Source organism: Tinamus guttatus, unplaced genomic scaffold (assembly GCF_059628265.1).
Source record: "Tinamus guttatus ecotype Peru unplaced genomic scaffold, ASM5962826v1 Tinamus_guttatus_pri_ptg000384l, whole genome shotgun sequence".
NCBI classification, from domain to species: domain Eukaryota; kingdom Metazoa; phylum Chordata; class Aves; order Tinamiformes; family Tinamidae; genus Tinamus; species Tinamus guttatus.
Genome location: NW_028288918.1, coordinates 3,666,777 through 3,687,401, shown reverse-complemented (window position 1 = coordinate 3,687,401; position 20,625 = coordinate 3,666,777). Strand labels below are relative to the sequence as shown.

The 20,625-nt window shown below is 37.2% G+C and overlaps 1 protein-coding gene across 8 annotated transcripts in view; it reads right to left on the bottom strand.

Moving 5' to 3' along the window:
• Positions 1-20,625, bottom strand: part of CASK (calcium/calmodulin dependent serine protein kinase) — a 202,038-nt gene that overhangs the window by 108,557 nt on the left and 72,856 nt on the right. For all 8 annotated transcript variants that reach the window (XM_088530692.1, XM_088530685.1, XM_088530687.1 and 5 more), the window contains exons 3-5: positions 9,877-9,982; positions 2,142-2,219; positions 63-135 (exon numbers count right to left, since the gene is read on the bottom strand). In XM_088530692.1, the coding sequence (XP_088386818.1) occupies positions 63-135; positions 2,142-2,219; positions 9,877-9,982 (257 nt within the window). The remainder of the gene's footprint in view (positions 1-62; positions 136-2,141; positions 2,220-9,876; positions 9,983-20,625) is intronic.

The following is a 20,625-nucleotide window of genomic DNA, read 5'->3' as shown; positions in this document are numbered from 1 at the left end:
ACCCAAATTTGGGTAGCTTGTATTATTGTGGTGAGGGGAAAAAAAAAAAAAAAAAGCCTTACCTTCACATCCCTGTGAATTATGTTATTATCATGACAGTAACGCAGAGCTTCCAATATCTGTCTCATGTAATGACTGTGAAAAGCAAACACATCATACATGACAAACCTGCAGGAAAACTTATTATACACATACTACAAACCAATTAAAAGTCTGTCTAACTGACCAACCTCCTGTTAAAAATACACTTAACTACTGCTAGCACGGGGGCTATGTTTATAATAATGAATTACAAAAATTTGAAGTTCCAGGCCTACTCTGACTGAAGCTGAGGGAATATAGGGAACAACATTTTCATTTTCTATTAGGTAAAGGTTTGAAATACTCAGCAATTTTGTTCACATGACAACCCAGGAACTCTCAATTTTTTGTTTTTATAATGAAGCATAGATAGGAAAAAATGACTATGACTACAGAAGCAAAGAAACAATATTTTGACTTGCCTGAGGCAGATGAAAGACCAACTTCTTTCTCCCCCTATATCGAAAGAAGCCCCCAACAGACAACTGGCTCTATTAGGATCATTTCTCTACTTCCCTTGTTGACACTCTTCTACCATGTACAGTAAACTGTCATTGGGCCACTAAGGCACGTGCACAGGAAAGTATTCTGGTAAAAAGGTTTTGTTTCTGGACAAAATAAATTTTGTATTAAAAAAACCTATAAACAATCCTAATTTTCACTTTGAATGACACAATAGATTTTAAAATGGAAAATTTACACATTTACTATAAAACAAAAGTTATTTTGAGAAAAGATAAGGTGTTAAAGGGCTTTTTTTTTAAACTGTGAAAATCACTTATTCCCAATTCCGGAAAAATGACAAAACTGTGGTTGTTGAATGATACACAGAAAATATTTAAATGAAGAAGGAATGATACAAAAAATTACTATCTAAATGATAATGGCAAAACTCATAATGAAAGTAAAAAGCATAATAGCTTCTATTACAACAATTTTATTATACAGTATTTTTATGACGGCAGAGTTCCCGGGGAAAAATCATCAAGGGTACAAGCATTCTCTGGAGATTATCTAGTCCAACCCTCTTGCTCAAAATCAAGGTCAACTAGAGCAGCTTGCCCAGGACCATGCCTGCTTGGGTTCTGTCTGTCTCCAAGGATGGAGACTCCACAACCTCTCTGAGCAAATTTCTTCAGTGTTCAACCACCCTCCCCTGACTCCTCAAAAGTGTAAATGGAATTTCCTAGCATTCTCATTTCTGACATAACATATTCTTCACCAGCAAAATTAATGACACTATCTTCTATAAGAATAGCATATGGCATAACTAGAGGAATAAATTGATTTTTCATACATCCATACATCATAGATGCACTCGGGTGTTAGTGGTGTGTAAAGGAGAACCCGGCATTTTCAGTGAAAACAGGGCAAGTGTTTTCTCAAAGTGTTAATTTGATCTGATCATATACAAATTCTCTCACAGGATTTTCTTTGCTATGATTTAATAAGTCTCTCAGCTGCATCCTTTAACGTAACTCCCACTCCTTCTAGAAGGATGCAACACATGGCTTCTTCTGAGCTCCCTCATTGAAAAGCACAAGTACTTATTTTCCCTACATGTATGCATGGAATCTCATCTAATGTAGTATCGGATGATAAAAAAATCGATCTGCCTGAAAGGAAATAAGCACCAAGTCTGAGTTCTAGTGATACTTAATGGAACTAAAAATAATCATTTAATGGGTTCCTCTCCCCCCACCCCCCCAAGAAAACACAAAATAACAATAACAAAACACAACAGCCTCAACCTAGCAAGACCAATAAAATTCACTCCTATCAGGAGTGATAGATCCATTAAAAGGCAAATACAGAAAATGGAATACTGAATGTGAAATAGTATTAGTAGTATTTTCTTCAATAATTCCATCCAAATACACACGTAATAAGTAACAAAATGCTCTGGAATTCTACTTTTAATTATGCTAATTACTGTCATAATTGGACCAGGGAAACAGGAATATTTATAATACTTTCGCTTCTAGATACCAGACTGGGTAACAATATATTCCTTTCTCTTCTATTCCTTCTGTGGGATTAGCTAAAATTATAATACATACCTGGCTACAGCCTCACTGTACACAAATCCAGCATCTGCTCTCTTCACAATTTCAAAACACAGATCTGCTCCATCCATACTGTAGACAGAAAGTTGGGAAAAAAAGAGTTTAAGACAGCTAAAACCACTGCATAAAAATTCTCCAAAAATGTCAGTATTTCGCTATCTATTTCATTTATAAATCTCAAATCTTATCATCTTATACAAAATTCTCTGGAATAATGTTTAACACATAATAAATGTTGTAATTATACAAAAATCCAAATCAAATTGCTTTTTAAATTGTAACCCACCCCCCCCAAAAAAAAAAGTAGTTTAGTGTTTCCAGAGTGCAGAGGTCAAGAAGATAGTTTACACCTCAGAGCCTTCCTGAAGGCACTTGGAAACTGTGGCAGCAAAGACACTATATCACTAATTGGTACCTCATTCCTATTCTCCCTAATTGCTTGTACTATCCTGATAACTTCTGATAAATCTGGAGAGTATAACATTGAAGAGTCAGGTATATTACTTTTTAAGTCTCTAGGCAACAATTAGGCTACCATTTGTCTACCAGAGAAGTTGGATGTAGCTTAACCATGCTCCTTTGCTCTTTAAGTAGCTTCAGGTAGATTTATATCTAAATGCTCATTGCTTGATGGGACAAGGAGAGAGTTACAAAATCACACTTTATAAATGAAACTTAACAAGGCACTTGCAAGAACGTTAATTATAACTTCTGTCAGCTTCAGTCTCAACACTTTTTCTTTTTCCTCTCTACCAAAGACTGAAGGAGAAAAAGCAGACTTTGCAGGACATCTAGACAGCCAACATGGTCAGGATCATCAAGAAAAAATGGGTTGCAAACTACAGGAACTCTCAGATGTTCTCTAAGTAATTACTACCAGCTTATCTTACTGCTACCTTTCTGTATCGACATTGCTACTGGAATCCACCTGAATTATTTCTCTCAAAAGAAATCAGGGACATTGTATCAAAGCCAGCAGTCTTTTACACGATGAAGCTTTAAGGTTCCACAGACTTTCCCCATACAAAAGAAACTGCAGAAATCTGTTATCACAGGGTACAATACTGACAATAACTATGAAAGTCCGGTGACCAAAGGAAATGCATGTCCATTTAAGCAGGAGGAAGATTTTCCCAGGCCAGTTATTTGAGCATCTGGTGTCAGGGTATCAAACCCAGCAAACTGTGATTCTATACTGCAAAACAGCAGCAGGCCATCATCACATCAGGATGTTTTTCCATAGCTTTTTCCAGTATTTTTTCTGTCTTGGTCAATCTCATAAACACACCTAAATATCGCACAGAGAGGGGCGTGCTATGCTAGCTACGCATTGCACTGTACAGCAGTGACAGAATCAGGTACAACGTTGAACTTAGAATAAAAATGTTCCCTAAGATTCTTTGACTAATTGAGGCTGCAAGAGCAAGAGTCAGTCTCATTAAAAAAAAGAACAACCCACCCTCCCCAAAAAACCCGGAATATTCAGTGCATTTACAGACTAAAAATTTAGTAGTATCATGATCGCATAAAAGACTTCTACAGTAACTGAAAAGGTGTGTGTGATGTACTTGCATTAAAGACTTGAGGTACTGATGAATGCAAATTCAAGAAGTCTTGTGCAAACCTTAGGGTTATCAGCACCAGGCATGCAAAAACTGTACACATTTTAAAATTGAGTTAAGTTAAAAATCCATTAAAATAAGCACACAAACTTATATATGCACACACAAATGCACGTGTAGTCTAGACCTATGCTAAGGATGCAACAAGCAAGTTGGAAAAGTGATTCAGTTACTGCATTCAATCTCAGCCTTTATGTCAGCTGATACCAGTAGAGGGCACTCCTGGAAGCTTCATAAACTAACTCGATTTATTCATTTATGCTGAGAGCGTCACCTACGGCAGCTCTTAAGAGTAAAAAGACTTCTTCACAGAACAAAGCCACATTTGAATTATTTTGAGTACCAGCTACATTCCTCGATTTTCCATATCCTATTATTAATCTTTCGACATTTTTAGCAAGAGAACTGTGCCTAGGTCTGGATACAAGCTTCGATAGCTCTGATCAGTGCCACTATGCATCTGGACTACTTTTCTGCTATTCTGCACAAACCTGATGAAAATGCTGAGCACTCTTGCAGCTTTCCTTGGAGCGCTATAGTGTTCTCTGAAAATTTAAATCCAGAAGTACAGAACTCTCCTTTCCTACATATTGTCCATGAATCCATTGCTTAGCTCTTTCCAGGTAACTAAAAGATGTTCCTGAGTTTCTCTCCCACCAGTTGTCAGTTTGAAGATCGCCTTTCCACACTTTAAAGTGAGATATTTTTAGAATTTTGTTGGCAATCAAGATGAATTTTGGTGCTCTTCACAAACTAACTCATTCCATTTACAGTAACAAGTAATGAACAAACCTCTCTGAATAATACATGATCACTGAATAATTTATAAAGTACAGTTTTGGAAGATGAGCGTAGGAGAATAGTAAATTTGACTGGAAATGCTTGGAAAACATTTTCTACTACTGATTTCGTAACAATGTTTCAATCTTATTGAACAGTTTAAAAGCAAAACATAAACATCCTTAAGAACACTGCTTTTGTCCTAATATAAAAGAACTACTACTGTACCTATCTGAAACCTTTAGCACAGACTCTGATCTAACATGAAATCTTAGAAATCTCCACGTCAGTCAGTATCATGAGGTTGCATAAATATACTCACTTTACCACTATTTGTGAATTTCTTTAAAAAAAAGTATAGGAATTAACATTATACTAGCTCTTATACAAAAATTTTACTTAAAGTGAATTTTATGAACTTTTGCTAAGAAAAAAATGAAACTTTAAAATTAAGAAAAATAAACCATCATCTTGTGGTAAGTAGAGTTATAACTAATGCTGATTTCAATCCATCAGTGTCTTGATGCACTGAATCTAATGCACTGAATTCTCGGTTTCTCTGCCAAATTTTGCTATTTACTAGAATGTAGCCAAGATGTCATCCAAGATAAAAATCCTCTGACTTGCAAGTCTTACACAGCTTTGGGAACAGGAAAACACCTTTGAGCATGAAAACTAATGACCTTTGTTTTCCTATGAATTCCTGTCCATCAGATGGATGAAATCAATGAATAGTTATTAGAATTAACTTGAGATGAAAACCTTTTTTCCACAAATCAGGCTATAATGCACTGTGTATGTGTGTACTGAAAACCAAACAAAAGTCACCCTAGATGTGTTTACTTGCGTAAATATGAGTTCTGCTATGTCAAAAAACACCTGCCATTACATCAAAGAGTTTGATACTCTGGGTACTTGGTAGTTTGGTGAATTTGTTTGTCCTAAAGGCATTTAAAAATAGTAATTTCAGGGTTATTTTTAGACCACCAGAAAAGAAAAAGCATCCAGAGCTGTCTCAGACATAAAAGTCTGTAATTTTTAAATATCTGAAGTTAGGACAGAGTCTTTAAGCTAATGACTTCTCTAAATGAATTGTAAACTTTCAAAATTGATTTGAAAGTCTTGCCTTGCACTAGATATTTTGGAAGTCTGTCCCAAATGTTCTTCTAAAACAACAAAAACTTGTGTTGGTGTAGAAAAAAATATGCAGAACTTTAAGTTTTAGATCTTATTTTTAAGACATAACTTTGTTTGTTTTAAAAACTAAGTTTGTTTTTATCTTAGATCAGATGCTACACAAGCACGAACAAGTAAAATCTACAAAAAAAACAAAGGATTCCATGTGTCATTGCATTTCAATATAAAATTATAACTGGAGTCCTAACATAATGAAGTGAAATCATGACAAATAGCAAGTTCTCACACCATAATCTAAGCTCTGCTATGTCACAGTACTGTGTATGCTGTACATAGCATTTCTTTTTTTCCTGTTTCTTCTTAACACTTGAACAAAGTAGAATGACTGAGTGCACTGACTGTCATTTAAATGCTCATTAGTTTATGTCCATAATAAACTCAGTAACTGCAACTATATTAAATTACTGATTTTATGACCCTGAGATTTTAAAACTAAAAGATTTTTACATTTGTTAAATAGATTAAATGACAAAGGTATACATGTACAACTATGTAACTATACATACAGCCTAACTGGTAAATCCAAACAAGATCAATACAGCTAATGTCCCAAGATATAAATGCCTCTCAGAATGCACTAAAAACTAACACCACTTAAGTAGGGAGAGAATACACTGTGAATGAAGAAGGTATTTGCAGGTTACTCTGAGCTCTTCAGCATTACCTGTCCACCTACTTTGATTATGCTGAGGACAAACTACATATAATGTACTCCAACTAAAACTCAATTTTTCAGATGTTCCAAGTGCAATAGCTTCTTTGTTATACAGACACTGTTAATAAGCGACCCTTATCAAAAGTGCTGTCTCATTGACAAAGAACAATAGCCCTTAGACAAAGGGCTTTTACAGAGACTGTAAAGCAAAAGCAATAATTACAGTATTCCATGTAAAAACGGTGCTTTTCCTACTATGTGTACAAGCTCCAAAGCAACCATTATTTGGTGACCGGGATAGTATTGTCTTGAATAGCACAATACTAAACAAATATGAAAAAAGCTCATTTTTTTCCACATTTCATAAATGAAATTTTTAAACAGCATGGTAGTTCTGCACTGCTTTGTTCAATGCCAAGTAAATCCTTTAAAAAGACCATTTTCATATATCTTGATGCTGTAAAATGTAGTTGAGATGCTTAACCTCACAAAAATAACTACTAATAGGACTAAAGAAAATGGCCTCAAGTAGGACTCAAGAAATGGCCAGGAGAGGTTGAGGTTAGAATATTAGGAAGAATGTCTACAGGGAAAGAGTGGTGAAGCACTGGAACAGGCTGCCTAGGGAAGCGGTGGAGTCACCGTCCCTGGCAGTGTTCAAGAAACGTGCAGACGAGGCACTTAGGGACGTGGTTCAGCAGACCTGTGGTGAGGGGCTTACGATTGGACTCGGTGAACTTGAAGGTCTTTTCCAACCGTATGGATTCTATGATTTGGTAAAACATTCGTATTCAGTAAAAGGTCACAGTTGAGACTAATCTTAGATCCCCTGATATACAACTGTCAGCAAACTGAAACTAACACCACAGAAGAAGAAAGTAAACTGAGACTGTATGATAAAGACTGCAGCTGGTACGACCTTTCAGGAGCCTCCAAGCGACTTCCTCCATCAGTGGAAAAAAGTCCAATGCCCTGTTAAAAACTGATTCTTTTGGTGTGAAGCTTCAGTGCTGCTGTTCATGTTCTTCAACACTGTGAACTGTGATTTTTTTAAGTTTAATGAAAACCTTTGAAATTGGGCATAACTATACTTCTTTTTGAGCGGTACAATCTGTCACTGTTGTTATACACACAGTGCATTTGCTTAAACATGTACCTTTTTGTACAGATAGATTTGACAAGTTATTTAGAGCCATTTTAGCAGCTGCTCTGTGTAGCTCACAGCTTATAAAACAGTACTGGACAGTGAAGTCAGTACATAAAGTATGATGATACTTTAGTTATGTGACACGTACATAAAAACTATGTGTCATTTACATGCAGTTGATGACCCAAAGTTTTAAGCGCTGATGTTGTGTATGTCACAGTACTTCTACATACTGGTTCTGAATTAGCTCTCATGCAAAGCAGCTGCCAGCTCACAAATAGGCTTTCCATCAGCAGCTGGGCACACATCAACTCTGCAGATCTTCGTTGCCTTCCTCCTTTCTGTCCTGTCAGAATAACTATCCCCTAATAAAACATATTTGTTAGTGCAGACAAAGTTTAGTTGCAAAGTAGTCAGGTTTCTGATAACAATATAAAGAGAAAGCGACACAGGAGAAAATACTCATATACGCATAGATGCTTCTCTACTAATCTGCACATTTCTTACGTCAGTCGTAATTATACGCTACGCCCCTAACTCAGCCACGGATCCAACTACACAGTCTTCCTCCACAGCAGATGCAGTCTTCTGTTTCATCCTTTATCAGGGCATCCCCTCCAGCACAGCACATTCTGCATCAGCTGTTTGTAAAGAATAGTGCTAGAAAAATAACACTGCAGGAACACTTGTTCTCAAAATTTAATATGGAATGTAAAGTTGTGGTTGCAAAGTAGCATACCAGTCAGACAAGGCACACGCTGGACAATAACGAATTATTATCCTTCAGGTAATTTTGCCTCTTATTTCCTTCTTTCATGTGTCCTGAAGTCTGCTACAACATTTATGTTGTAACCGTAATTGGTCAGACTTAGTTTTTATGTATAACAGTATAAATGATTACAGGTTCATCACTGATGATGATTTGAGCTTTTGTCTGATATTTCTGAGCTACCGGCATGGTTAAATAAAAAAAAATAAAAAATAAAAAAAAGAAAGCAAAACCTTTTTTTGCATTTCAAAATCCTGTTAATTATCACTGTATGTCTCCCTAAGGTCTACATAACTGTTTCATAAAAGGATAATTAAAAGTCCTTTGGTCCACGCTTTGGGATTTGCAGAATAAAACAGAACATGAAAGCCACTACTGAACTGAAGCTTGCAGAAAGGAGAGCATAAAACAATTACTTCACAAAATCGTAATTTTATAAATTTACCTTAAACAACAACAACAAAAACATCTATTGTGTGAGAAAAATTTTCTATTCAGTCATCTGAAGTCAAATTCTTGATTTTTGCGGAGGTATCAATTCAAAGTATCATCATGTGGTCAGTAATAAAAGGTAGGAAGATGAGGGAAATTAAGCGTATATAAACATACATATTCATGGTGTGCCTGAGCTTGTATAGACAAACAGCAAAACAAGCTGATAAATGCAAAAAAAGAGAAAGAAGATTGAACATGGAAAAATGTAAACACAGAACAAACCAATGTATTAATTTTGTTGCAGATACATTTACAGGATTTTCCCAGGTGACTGAACAATTATGCTCTTTGTGGTGCACACAGAAAAACTAGAGTTTAAAGGGAAGATGGAAGGCCACAAGCTTTGAAAGACCTACAGAAGATGCACAAATTAGTGCTCTACATGCCAGTTCTCATTCTTCACAGTTAAGGAAGCTTAACTTAAAGCTTAAGGAAGACCAGCAATTTTCCTTCAAGGGAGAAATGTGGAGTCTTGGGGGTTTCCTCCTTTTTTTTTGTTTCTCATTTTCAAGCAAAAATAGGTCTGCTGAAAAGTAACGTGCCTTCCATACCGTAATGGTGACAAAATTTTAGCCTTAACGTTTTCTAAATACATTTTTGAACAAGTGTATCACATGAAATTGATGGCATAATGAATTATAAGAACAGTAGAATACTTTACATTTTTATCTGGTGAAGCAGAAGCGTAACCATCAACAAACCATTGTGTGTAAAACAAACAAACAAAAGAAAACCCTACAATGGCAACAGTACACCATTTGCAACTCAAAAAAAACGGCCACCAGGTAAAAGACTTAACTCTTACTCTGATGTACCACATTAGAGACATGGCAGCCAACAAACAGTAAGTCTGTCCTTTAAAAAGAGGCTTTTAAGAAGCAGTATAATGTTAGCCACTGTAATAGCTTTTTAGTCTGTGCCAACCTATACCTGCCAGAAATAAATGCTTTCATACCACTCAAGACTTTCAAACTACAAAACAAGCAGGTGGAAGCAAACATAGTTTAAAGGATTTTATTTAGCAAATGACAACAAAAAGGTAAAAATTAAAGGGAAAAACTTACAACTCAAAAACCATATAAAGCATTCCATCTGAGCTGTACGTCTCCAATAACTCAACAATATGAGGATGCTTCAGCATGTGACAAATACTGGCTTCCCTCTTCAGATCTGTGGAAGATAAAGCAGCATATTAGCTGTATATTCAAGCCGTTGAGTATATAAAATAGAAATAAATAGAAAAGGAAAAAAATAGAATATAAAACAATTAGAATACTTGGAAAAAGGCACATATCTGACATTTCTAAAATATTCCTTAATATATGTAACACTGACAAGATAATACTTATTCTCCTTCAGAGCTCAAGTATGAATTAAAAAACTTATATGAAGGCACAAAAGTTAATATGCTTTCATGATTTGACCTGTTAATAAAATGTCTTCTGGGTCATAACCTGAAAAGCCATATGGTAATAGGCTCCTTCAGTGCGCATATGCAGACCACATCAAGATTTTCATACAAAACATCCCACATCACTGTAAAATTACCCCTAAATACAAGAAATTCAGCCTTTCCCTCCATTGCAGTAAGCACTGCTAAACCCAACACACACAGAATCACAGAAGAGCTGCGAGCACTGCTGAGAGTGCACTTCTGCACACCTCTAGTCCAACCTCCTGCTCAGACAGTATCAACCAAAGCAGGTTGTGTAGGGCTATGGAGACTCCACAACCTTCCTGGCCAAACCACTCCAGTGTTTGATCTTAGTAAAAACAAACAAACAGAAAAACCCACAACAGCAACAAACATTGTTATTTGTTGAAGGCCAATAGCTGGCAGCGTTGCTGAGTGGTCCAGTATTGTTCAATTTATTAATCAGTGAGCCAGCTGAAGGGACAGAGCGCACCCTTGACAAGACTGCTGGTGGTACAAAGCTGGGATGAGTGGTTGATACCCTAGAGGGCTGGGCTGCCATTCAGAGGGAGCTGGACAGGCTGGAGGGATGGGCAGGGAGGAACCTCATGAGGTTCATCAAGGACAGGCGCAGGGTCCTGGCCCTGTGGAGGAATAACCCCAGGCACCAGCACAGGGTGGGAATGACCTGCCGGAGAGCAGCTTTGAGGAGGAGGACCTAGGAATCCTGGTGGACAACGGACTAGCCCTGAGCCAGCAATAAGCCCTGGTGGGCATGAAAGCCAACAATATCCTGAAGTGCATTAGGAAGAGTGTTGCCGGGAGGTCAAGGGAAGTGATCCTCAACCCTCCCTCCAGCCTGGTAAGGCTGCACCTGGTGCTGGGTCCAGTTCTTGGCTCTCCTGTACAAGAGAGAGAGGGGACTAGTGGAGAGCACCCAGCAGAGAGGCCACTCAGCCAACCAGGGGACGGGAGCATGTGTCTCATGCTGAGAGAGCTGGGCCTGTTTAGCCTGCACAAGATCCCTCCTCAGCCTTCTTTTATCAATGTGTATAAATATCTGAAGGGAGGATGTAAAGAGGATGGGGCCAGACTCTTTTTCAGTGGTGGCCAGGGACAGGATGAGAGGCAAGGAGCACAAACGGAAACACACGAAGCTCCATCTGAACATAAGGAAAAAAATATTTCACTGTAAGGCTGTGACAGAGTACTGGACAAGACGGCTAAGAGGGGTTATCCTTGGAGATAATTCAAAAGCCATCTGGACCAGGTCCTGGGCAAGGTGACTCTACTTGAACACAATGGCTGAGCTAGATGATCTCCAGAGGCCCCTTCCAACCTCAGCAATTCTGTGATTCTGTAATTTATGAGATGACATTGATTTTAGTTAACCTGTATTACCTTGAATTCCTGTTCTAAAGAAGAGATTGAAAAAAAAAGAAGCAGTTGTGAATACAGCCAGAGAAGAAGCCACTATGAAATCTCTCAAAGGTTACCAGGTTTTCTTTTTAATATCAAATGCTCTATATTTCTGAGTGCAAATCAATCCCATTTTCATAGACACACACACAAAATGTTGTGCTGAATTAATTTTCTTTCCGCATTTATTGGAAATATTGGAATATTTATCTGCATTATTTGCTCTTCTCTTTTTTTTTTTTTTAAAGTGTTCACTCTAGAAAAAAAAAGCAGAATCTAGAGAGCAGCCTCAATCACAATTTGCAAAGAAGGGAAACATCAGTCTACATTCTGAAGTAATGTTTTAGTTTTCCACATTCTCCTCATATGATTTTTCATTGCTCAAGAATCACCTACATATGTGCTTATGGGAAAAAATATGTTTCTTTGTTCAAGAATACTTATCATACTCTTGTGCTATACACTGAAGAAAGCTCAAACTTAATATTTTTATACATGCAGTACCAAATTTCGAATATGAATCAATAGCATTCAGGAATTCAAGAAGCAACACAAACATTCTTTCATGTGAAAGCATTTGACAGTTTAGAAAGATTTATACTACATTCTCGATCTGCTAGTCATTTTAGAAACTCAGAACTAACATACAAAATTTTGAAATAATTGCATCTTAATCCAAGGAAATAATTTTTTTCAGGCACACAAAAGGCCTGAAATTATAGAAGTTATACTTCCCATAACTTTCATATTACACTTGTAATATGTTTCCTCCATAACAATCTTGCAAATCTAACCTAAAAGGAAAATGAGTAGCACAATTCTTTAAAGATCATTATGTAACATCACCTTAAGAGGTGCAAACAGAACAGGGAAAAGAAGCAAGTAGCTGCCTTTTGCTGATGCAGAAGAAATTTGAAGAAATTCATGTAAAATTTGATCTTTATACAGAGATGAACTTCTATTAAATAAGAGAACTGCAGTATGTCTTTCATTATTGAAAATACTCCTTCATGCACAGGAACTACTAAATTCATATCACAACATCCTCTTCCATCATGCTGAGGCATTGATCCAACATCTACTTGTTACTATCCCCATGCAGTTACTATGTGTTTGGACACAGACCCCCAAGATAGAGTCACTGAAATCATTAGAAAGGCAATTGCTATAAATAACAGTGAGAAAATATGGATTACTCTTTGACAGAAAATAAGCATAAAACATAAGCATCACTTTAAAAATTCCCATGGGAGTTGACTATCTTATATACTAAGCATATCTACAAATCTAGAAAACACATGGATTTTCCTTTCAAAATCTGATACACAGGCTTTTAAAAATCAAAATTTTAAGCATCAAATATACTGAACATTTGTTCCTGGTATCCTGCAGCATGGAAGCAGCAGAGGTTCTCGTGCAGCCCGATTTATTGTACTGTTTTTACATCCTTGAGAATATAAACACAATAATCTTAAAAGTGACATATGCAGAGACTGCAGGAGCTGCATCTTTTTTGGGAAGGACATAATCAAGTTTCTTGGCTATATGGAAGAGAGGAAAATGTCATTTTTAGATATACACTATCCTGATTTTCCAAGTTTAGTCAGCTGAAAGTTTAATTCTCAGTTTAATCCACAGTTTGGGTACAAGAATATTTTGAAAAGCAGTATTTATCTACATCTGTAGTAAACTGTTTTAAATGCTTCTATACATTTTATACAGTCTATGATTGCATATAGTTTAAATAGAAGTGGTAGTACTAAGTTTTAAAATGAAATCAATATATCTTTTGTGTTTAATCATTCCAGACTTAACTATCTACCAAAATCTAGTAATTAACAGCCTTGTTCACCACTGCCACTTGGATTTCAGATCTCACCATGGTTATGAACTGTAGACAGCAAAACTGTGGATCACAGGCTGGTTAACAGAAAGTTACTTACGTAAGTGTTTTATTCTGGGTCAAGAGTGTACTTTTGAAGCACATCTTCCAGTCAGTGCCTCTTACCAGCCTCTTTTGGTTCACATCATGGAGGAGCTGCTGAGCTCATGAACTGTAAGTCTTCTGGGTAAGACTAAACTGGAGGATGTTCTCCAAAAACATTCCTGACATTGCAGCCATGAACAGGCACTCGGGTGGCAGGACCAGACCAGTGCCAGTTCCAAGTAGTCCTTCCCAAACATGTCTAATGCAGACGGTGGCATCTCAGCACCCTCTGTTCCACTCTATGAATGCACTGCCACTGGTTTGCATTGCGTACTTGTAGCCAAGCTGTGCTAGACATGGTGTTTCAGGCAGTTTGAGGAGCCCCAAGCTGAGCACACTGCTGTACACCTCTGCCTCTTGACACCACACAGTAAGAACACCCAACAAACTCTACATCCAGCCCAACAGCAAATCCTAGTTTTACAAATTGCCTTCGTACCTGAGGCCACAGGTCCAAAGACAGGGAAATTTCTATGGCAAGAGCATTTCAATCGTCTCCAATCTTGCCTTTTATAATCAGTCTCTACCTTAGCAAACATGCTTAAAGCAAATATCAGAAACAAATGCATGTAGCTCATGAACAGCCCTTGATAAAAAGTGGACACAACAGCAATCAAAAATTCAATCCACAACACGTGTGAGAGAATTACCCCCAATATCATTCTTTAAAAGTTATTGTGGCATTTGGACACAGGGAGATGAGAGGAAAAAAAAAAAAAAAGAGGCAGAATGTGATTATAACTAATACTTAGCAACAAGTTACCATTTCTGAGTCTCCATACAGAAATCTTTTGGGATCTCCCAACTGGAGACACCAAAGTTGGAAATATGATTTCTGGGATCAGACAAATGTTGCACAGGCGGTGCTCTAAATTTCGAAAAACTTCTAATCTCCCTATTCTTTTTTTCAGCCTGTGTTTGGTTGTAAATACAATGACTTTTTATCAGGAGCTGGGTGTCTTGGACACTTTCAAACCAGCTTTCATACTCCAGTTCACTTTCTACAAAGCATCCACCATAACGAAACAAAAAAAAAAATCTAAAAAAAAAAAAAACTAAAAAAAAAAAAAAGATTAGCTAAGCATTCTCTCAGTTTATCTCTACAGCAGGTCAGTGAAGTAGGGGAGACAGGGAAGGAGAGGGCAAGTGTACAAAAGCAAAAGCAAGACGTCCTGAAATTTTAAGTTCACAATCTGTACTGGAAAATGATACTAGTGGCTGTTTCCTGCTGGGGGGCAGGGAGTGGGGAAAGCATCTCTCCATTAGAAGTGTGGATGCCAAAACGGAAATAGGATTGTTGGAAAAGTTCAGGAACCTCCGCTCAAAGATACAAAATCCTTTCTTTTTCTTCCATCTTTGCTCTGTCTTCAACACTTAATGAAAGGGAATCAGGAATAGCTGTTGGCTACAATGTATCACTTTATGAAAGAGGGTTCCCAAATGATACCCATGTTCCATACTTTATTAAATGTCATGTTCTCATTTAGTATGCAGCACAGCATAATACCTCACATTTGACATCTTCCCAACTATTTTGTTAATACTACAAGCCACAATTAAAAAAAAGTTTGTGATTCAATGAATTTTTTAAAAGGAAGTGGATGGAGTAGATCTCTCAGAATATGCAGTCATTTTTTTTTCTATTTTTTGCTTTTATTAAACAAAAAAAAGGAACTACAGTCAAAGGGTATGGCCTGTGGCAGAAGCACTGACCTGGGAAATGCTCGGCCTTAAAACGGCACAATGGCAGCTTTTAATGAAAAGACTGAAAGGCAGTTATGATTTTCTAATTATAAAGGCAAGACAAACTGACAAATACATTAAATTAGCAGCTCCATTAAAAGCTGCTGTTGTTCCCTACAGGACAACTCATTCTCCTCTCCTGCACCATCTCATTTCCACAGTAGTGCATTTTTTTTTTGTGCAAGTGCACAATAAACAGGAATAGGGAACAGACCGCAGTGAACCCCCATTTTTTCCCCTATCCTTTTCAGGAAGCTTTTCAGTTTTCAGCTACTTTTCAGTTAAGCTAGTTCTTTAAAAGTTGGATATTATCAGGCTATGCAAACTCGTGGTAGTTTTATACTTCTCTACTTCTAACTGAAATTCAAATTCAATCTGAAAAATGAATTTATAAACCAAGTCCCACCGCTGTTTACATCTCCACGACTTGCGAGGCCCCTGCAGCCGCAGGCCGCACGCGCGCCTGCAGACTTCTCACTAGGTGGCAACACAGCTCATCCCTTGATCCGCTCTGCAGGCCCCAGCGGAGCACAGAAGGCCCCTACATTCAGCCGCAGAGCTTTCTGCTTGGTCTGTTTTAAACTACTGATCTGATTAATGAGGATTAGAATTCGGACCACAAAACAAAAGAAAAATGTATTCCATGTCAAAATAATAAACTTGTGCCCGCAGTTAGGTACCTTCTATCAAGATGTTGTGGAAGAACATTCTGTCTGCTGTACAGAGGGAGTAGTTCAGAGCCCATGACTATATATTGATATTATACACATTAATAACTGTATTACAAATACATTACAAGCACAAGTCCAGCAAACAAACTTCAGAACAACAGAACTTGCAAGAAGTTCTGTTTAAATCATTAGGTTTTCTCCTGTTTAACACTTAACTATACAATAGTGTGGACATCTCAAATATTTTGCCCCAAATTTGCTTGGACAGATCAAGATAGCTAAAGACTAGACTCAGCAGGCCTTTAAATGAGTTTTTTCATGAGGATGGTTAAAATTACCTCAAATACATTGTCCTCAAAGGCAACAGAACATTATCAAGAACAATCCTGAAATACTGATTCTGGAAAAAAAAAACTGTAAACTTTTTTTCAAAAGTTGTCTAAAAAGTTGTGTAAAATCCATATTGCCTACCTTTAGTTTGAAATATTGAAATGTTGCTTAGACAAAAGAAATCTGTTCTTAAGAAATTCATCTACTCCTGATAAACTTTTCTAGGAAGGGTTAAATAAACCATTAGACTGCTGTTGTTGGGCACTAAGACCAGGAAGAAGGTGCCCAAAAGTATCCCAGAAAGGGAACCACTGCTTAAGGTGTTTCTCATAAAAACAAAACTTTGTTTTTTGGATCAGAATTTCTTTGTCTAGAACTCCCGGACTCTGCATAGCTGAGACAAAAATAGTTGTTCCCTCATGTTAGACGGGAACCATCCGTCTGTTCTGCCTCAAGTCTGCATCAAGTCCAGACAATACAGGCATAAACAGAATCTGAAATAACAACCTCCTCCAGATAGATTAATTCTACAGTGTTGCATAGCTCATTTAATGACAGCATTTCAGTTGTGGCAGCACGAAATGCAGCATGGATTGATACATTCTTATCTATCTATCTAATCTATTACCTGGTACTGTACTGGGACAGCCTGGGTACCAGAAGCTCCAAAATAAAGAGCATCTATCATGCACTGAAGAGATACACACTAAGTAACAGAGGAGTTGAAAATTTGTAGGATAATGCCAATTACGTCTAACTGTAGCAGAGTGATATGTAAACCCTGAGGAACAAATAATTACCTTAACAAAACTTCCACTGTGGTTCAATGACTGAACACTGTCAGAAACCAGCAAACTCCTTCCTCTAAGCATTACCATCATCTAGCGAGGTTATTAAATGGATGAAAGCAAGAAGTGAAAATCTAGGGTCTGGAAAAAAAATGCTTATTTTTGTTTTGTTTTGCTTCTGCATGTGCTTTCCTTTGCAGTTATTAGCAAGTTACAGACAAGCCTTTTCTTCTGTTACTTGACACACTATAAAACAAGTTCTCTAAGACATGTGCACATGTCTTACTCTGCAGGCTGTATTCTTTCTCAGTACTTTCATGCTACAAAGATTCAACCAGATTTATTATTTCCACGTACTCATAAAATATATTTGGATGCTCACTATTAAAGTAACAATGCTTCAAAGAGATCATTTTCCCCTTTCCTGCTTGCGCAGCCTCTGAAATCAGTACCCTTAAAATATATTCACTTGGAAAAAAAATCAAATTTTAACGATGTAGCAAGTGCAACAGAGCTAAAATTTGTTTATAGCAACATCCAGATCACAGCTGTAGGAATAAGGTTTTAACTTGTCCAGGATTGCACAAGAGGTTCAGAATATTGCAATATTTTCTAAACAGTCACTAAAGCTTTTCTCTGTAAACTAGTCAAAACTGACAAATGCTACATATATAAAAAAATTACAGCTGAACCTATCCAGTGACTACTTTTTGTCCGTGAATTGTTTTCTGAGTATTTCAGAGGGACTTTCCCACTATCTCTGGAATTCCAGGTGGTGTCAATGGCTACAATCACAACTGAATCATCAATCATTAGAAACAGAAACCACGGTTTTCAAAAAACATACTAATTTTCTCCCCTGTGAGGTATTTCACTGTGTATTTCCAGGACTCACAGGAATCTATAAGGCCTTTCAGCAAGTAGCTGGGGCTAATGGATTGTTTCTTCTCCTTGACAAAAGAAACATTGTTGAAGTACTTGCACTCAAACTACCTGCATGTAAAAAGTTTTCAGAACTGAGGAAACCTTTCTCAGGTGTAAAGGAAAGGCTTAAATTTCTCCTTATAACTTGTATTAACTCGTTTCTGCACATGTTTAAGCATGAGATCTATTTTCTTCTTTTCATATTCAAAGGGGTAGTGACATTCAACTGGAATAAGCAGGGAACTATAACCTCTATACTTAATTTTTTTCTTGGGTCTTGAGTGCAAAAGCTTATGCAAGCAACAATAAGCTTGTATTTTAGATTAAATGGGCAAAGTCCGCTATTACATATTAGAAGTTCACAGAGAGAGTAAAATTACTATTCATATCCTCTCTGCAAAATTCAGCTTTATAAAAGCACCAGGAAAAAAAACCATAATTCACAGGGGTCTTTAAGAGAGAAACGAATTTCCTTTCCCCATTAGCTAAAAATAAATAAATAAATAAATAAATAAATAAATAAATAAATAAAATAACATTAGGATGAAAGACTTCATGGATATGATGGGATTCCTAGAAATGTAAAACATAATTTAACTAAACAATATGAGTAATGAGAGAGCCCTGCTCCACTTCATAGACCTTTTCTGTCTACACAGCAAAATCAAAACTGGGGTTTAACATGAGAAGGCAGGTGAATTCACCAGCTCAATACAGCATTATCCGGATCCTGGAAGCAATTTGAAACAAAGCTGCACAAGACACATTCTCGACCTCCTCGTTGAGGGGAGAGGCAGTTACTAGTTCTTGGCCTGATCTCCCCTTTACAAATCTCTTCACCCTGCACTGGTGAAACAAACTTACAGAATTGATTAGTTTAAATGCAGTACATGCAAAACCACTTCAGGGCATGATGATACAGAATAGTCTTTTTCAGTCAATATCTGAATTAATAAACCCTGATGCAGCTGAGCTCACTCCATGCAAGTTCACTTGAAAGGTACAGTGCCCCTGACTGCAGATGAGTTATTAGCGCAGCCAAACACGGGCTGGCAGGATGGCATTTATGCCGTGCATCTGTGGGCACGTGGAAACACCGACGGGAAGAGAGCACTAAGGAAACAGTGCTGCTACCCGATATAAAGAGTCACTTCTGGACAGATGGCTAAGGCAGAGCTTGCAAACTTTGCAAGATGCAAGCTCACAGCAGGCTTGGCCCAGCCTCGGGCTTTCTCATGCATCCCACCACACTCACCCTGCTGGATTATTATTATTTTTTTCTGATTAGCTACAGCAGCCCAGCCTCCATTTACCTGGCTGTTTCAACCATCCTGTTGTATAGATCTAGATCCATGAACAATTAATTAAGGAAATGTTTCAAAGCACAGGAAAATTCACAGTTTGCATGTATCAGATGCTTTGCGCATGCTGCGGTCAGTGTGGGTAAGCATGGCTGTAATTTCAGCATAGCTAAAACTTTAAAACTCAATAACACCATAACATTCTCCCGCCCTAAGTGGGGAAAAGATTAATTTAAAATTCTGAACAAACTTTCTAAATCATCGAACCTTCAGCATTGAACCTGAATCTAAAACTTAGAAACTTTTTTTCTTTCTTGAAGCCTTCCCGTGATGTTATTATCCCGTGATGATTATTAATTTTTTTTTCTCATTTCTAAAAGACACAGAAAATCACAAAGCTGGAATTTAAATGTTATCTTATCACAAACATTATTTTACCAAAAACAGTAGCTTTTACAGTAGAAATGTAAAACCTAAATTAGCCAACCAGTACGAGTAATAGGAGAGCCCTGCTCCACTTCATACATCTCTAAAACTACCTTTTCTGTCCACATAGCAAAACCAAAACTGAGTTTTAACATGAGAACATGAGTCTATTAGACTGATGTTCTCACTGCCTCAATAACAATCAGAAACAGATATGCATTGTGATGCCCGTAATGAATACTAGAATCCAAGAATGACTAAAGCAAAGATGCATCTCTCATAAGAATTAACTTTGAAGAGTTTCTGTAAAAAAACAAATGTACCAAAAGTCTACAAAGTTAAATGCTAAGTTAAACTTTGAAGCAAGTTGCAATGGCCTGCAGATTTTAACGAAAAATTGACTGAACTGCAATTTACTACCAACCATTTCTCCTGCTAAATGCTCTCAGCGCTTTGCTGTTTTTAATAGCAAATTTACTTTACTAAAAATGGCATCAAACCAGCTGTCTGTTAGTGTAAGTGCAAACCTCATTAATTATGTCTAGTTTGAAAAAGTATTTTAGTATACATATCTATTTATCTATGCAGAATATATTAATTCATAATGTAATTAGTGAGCACAAAAAAATCTAAGAAAACCTATTTTAAAAATCAGTTTCCGACACTCCCAAGGGCTGTGCTGCCATTCGGAGAGACCTAGACAGGATGGAGAGTTGGGCAGAGAGGAACCTCATGAGGTTCAACAAAGGCAAGTGCAGGGTCCTGCCTCTGGGGAGGAATAACCCCAGGCACCAGCACAGACTAGGGGTT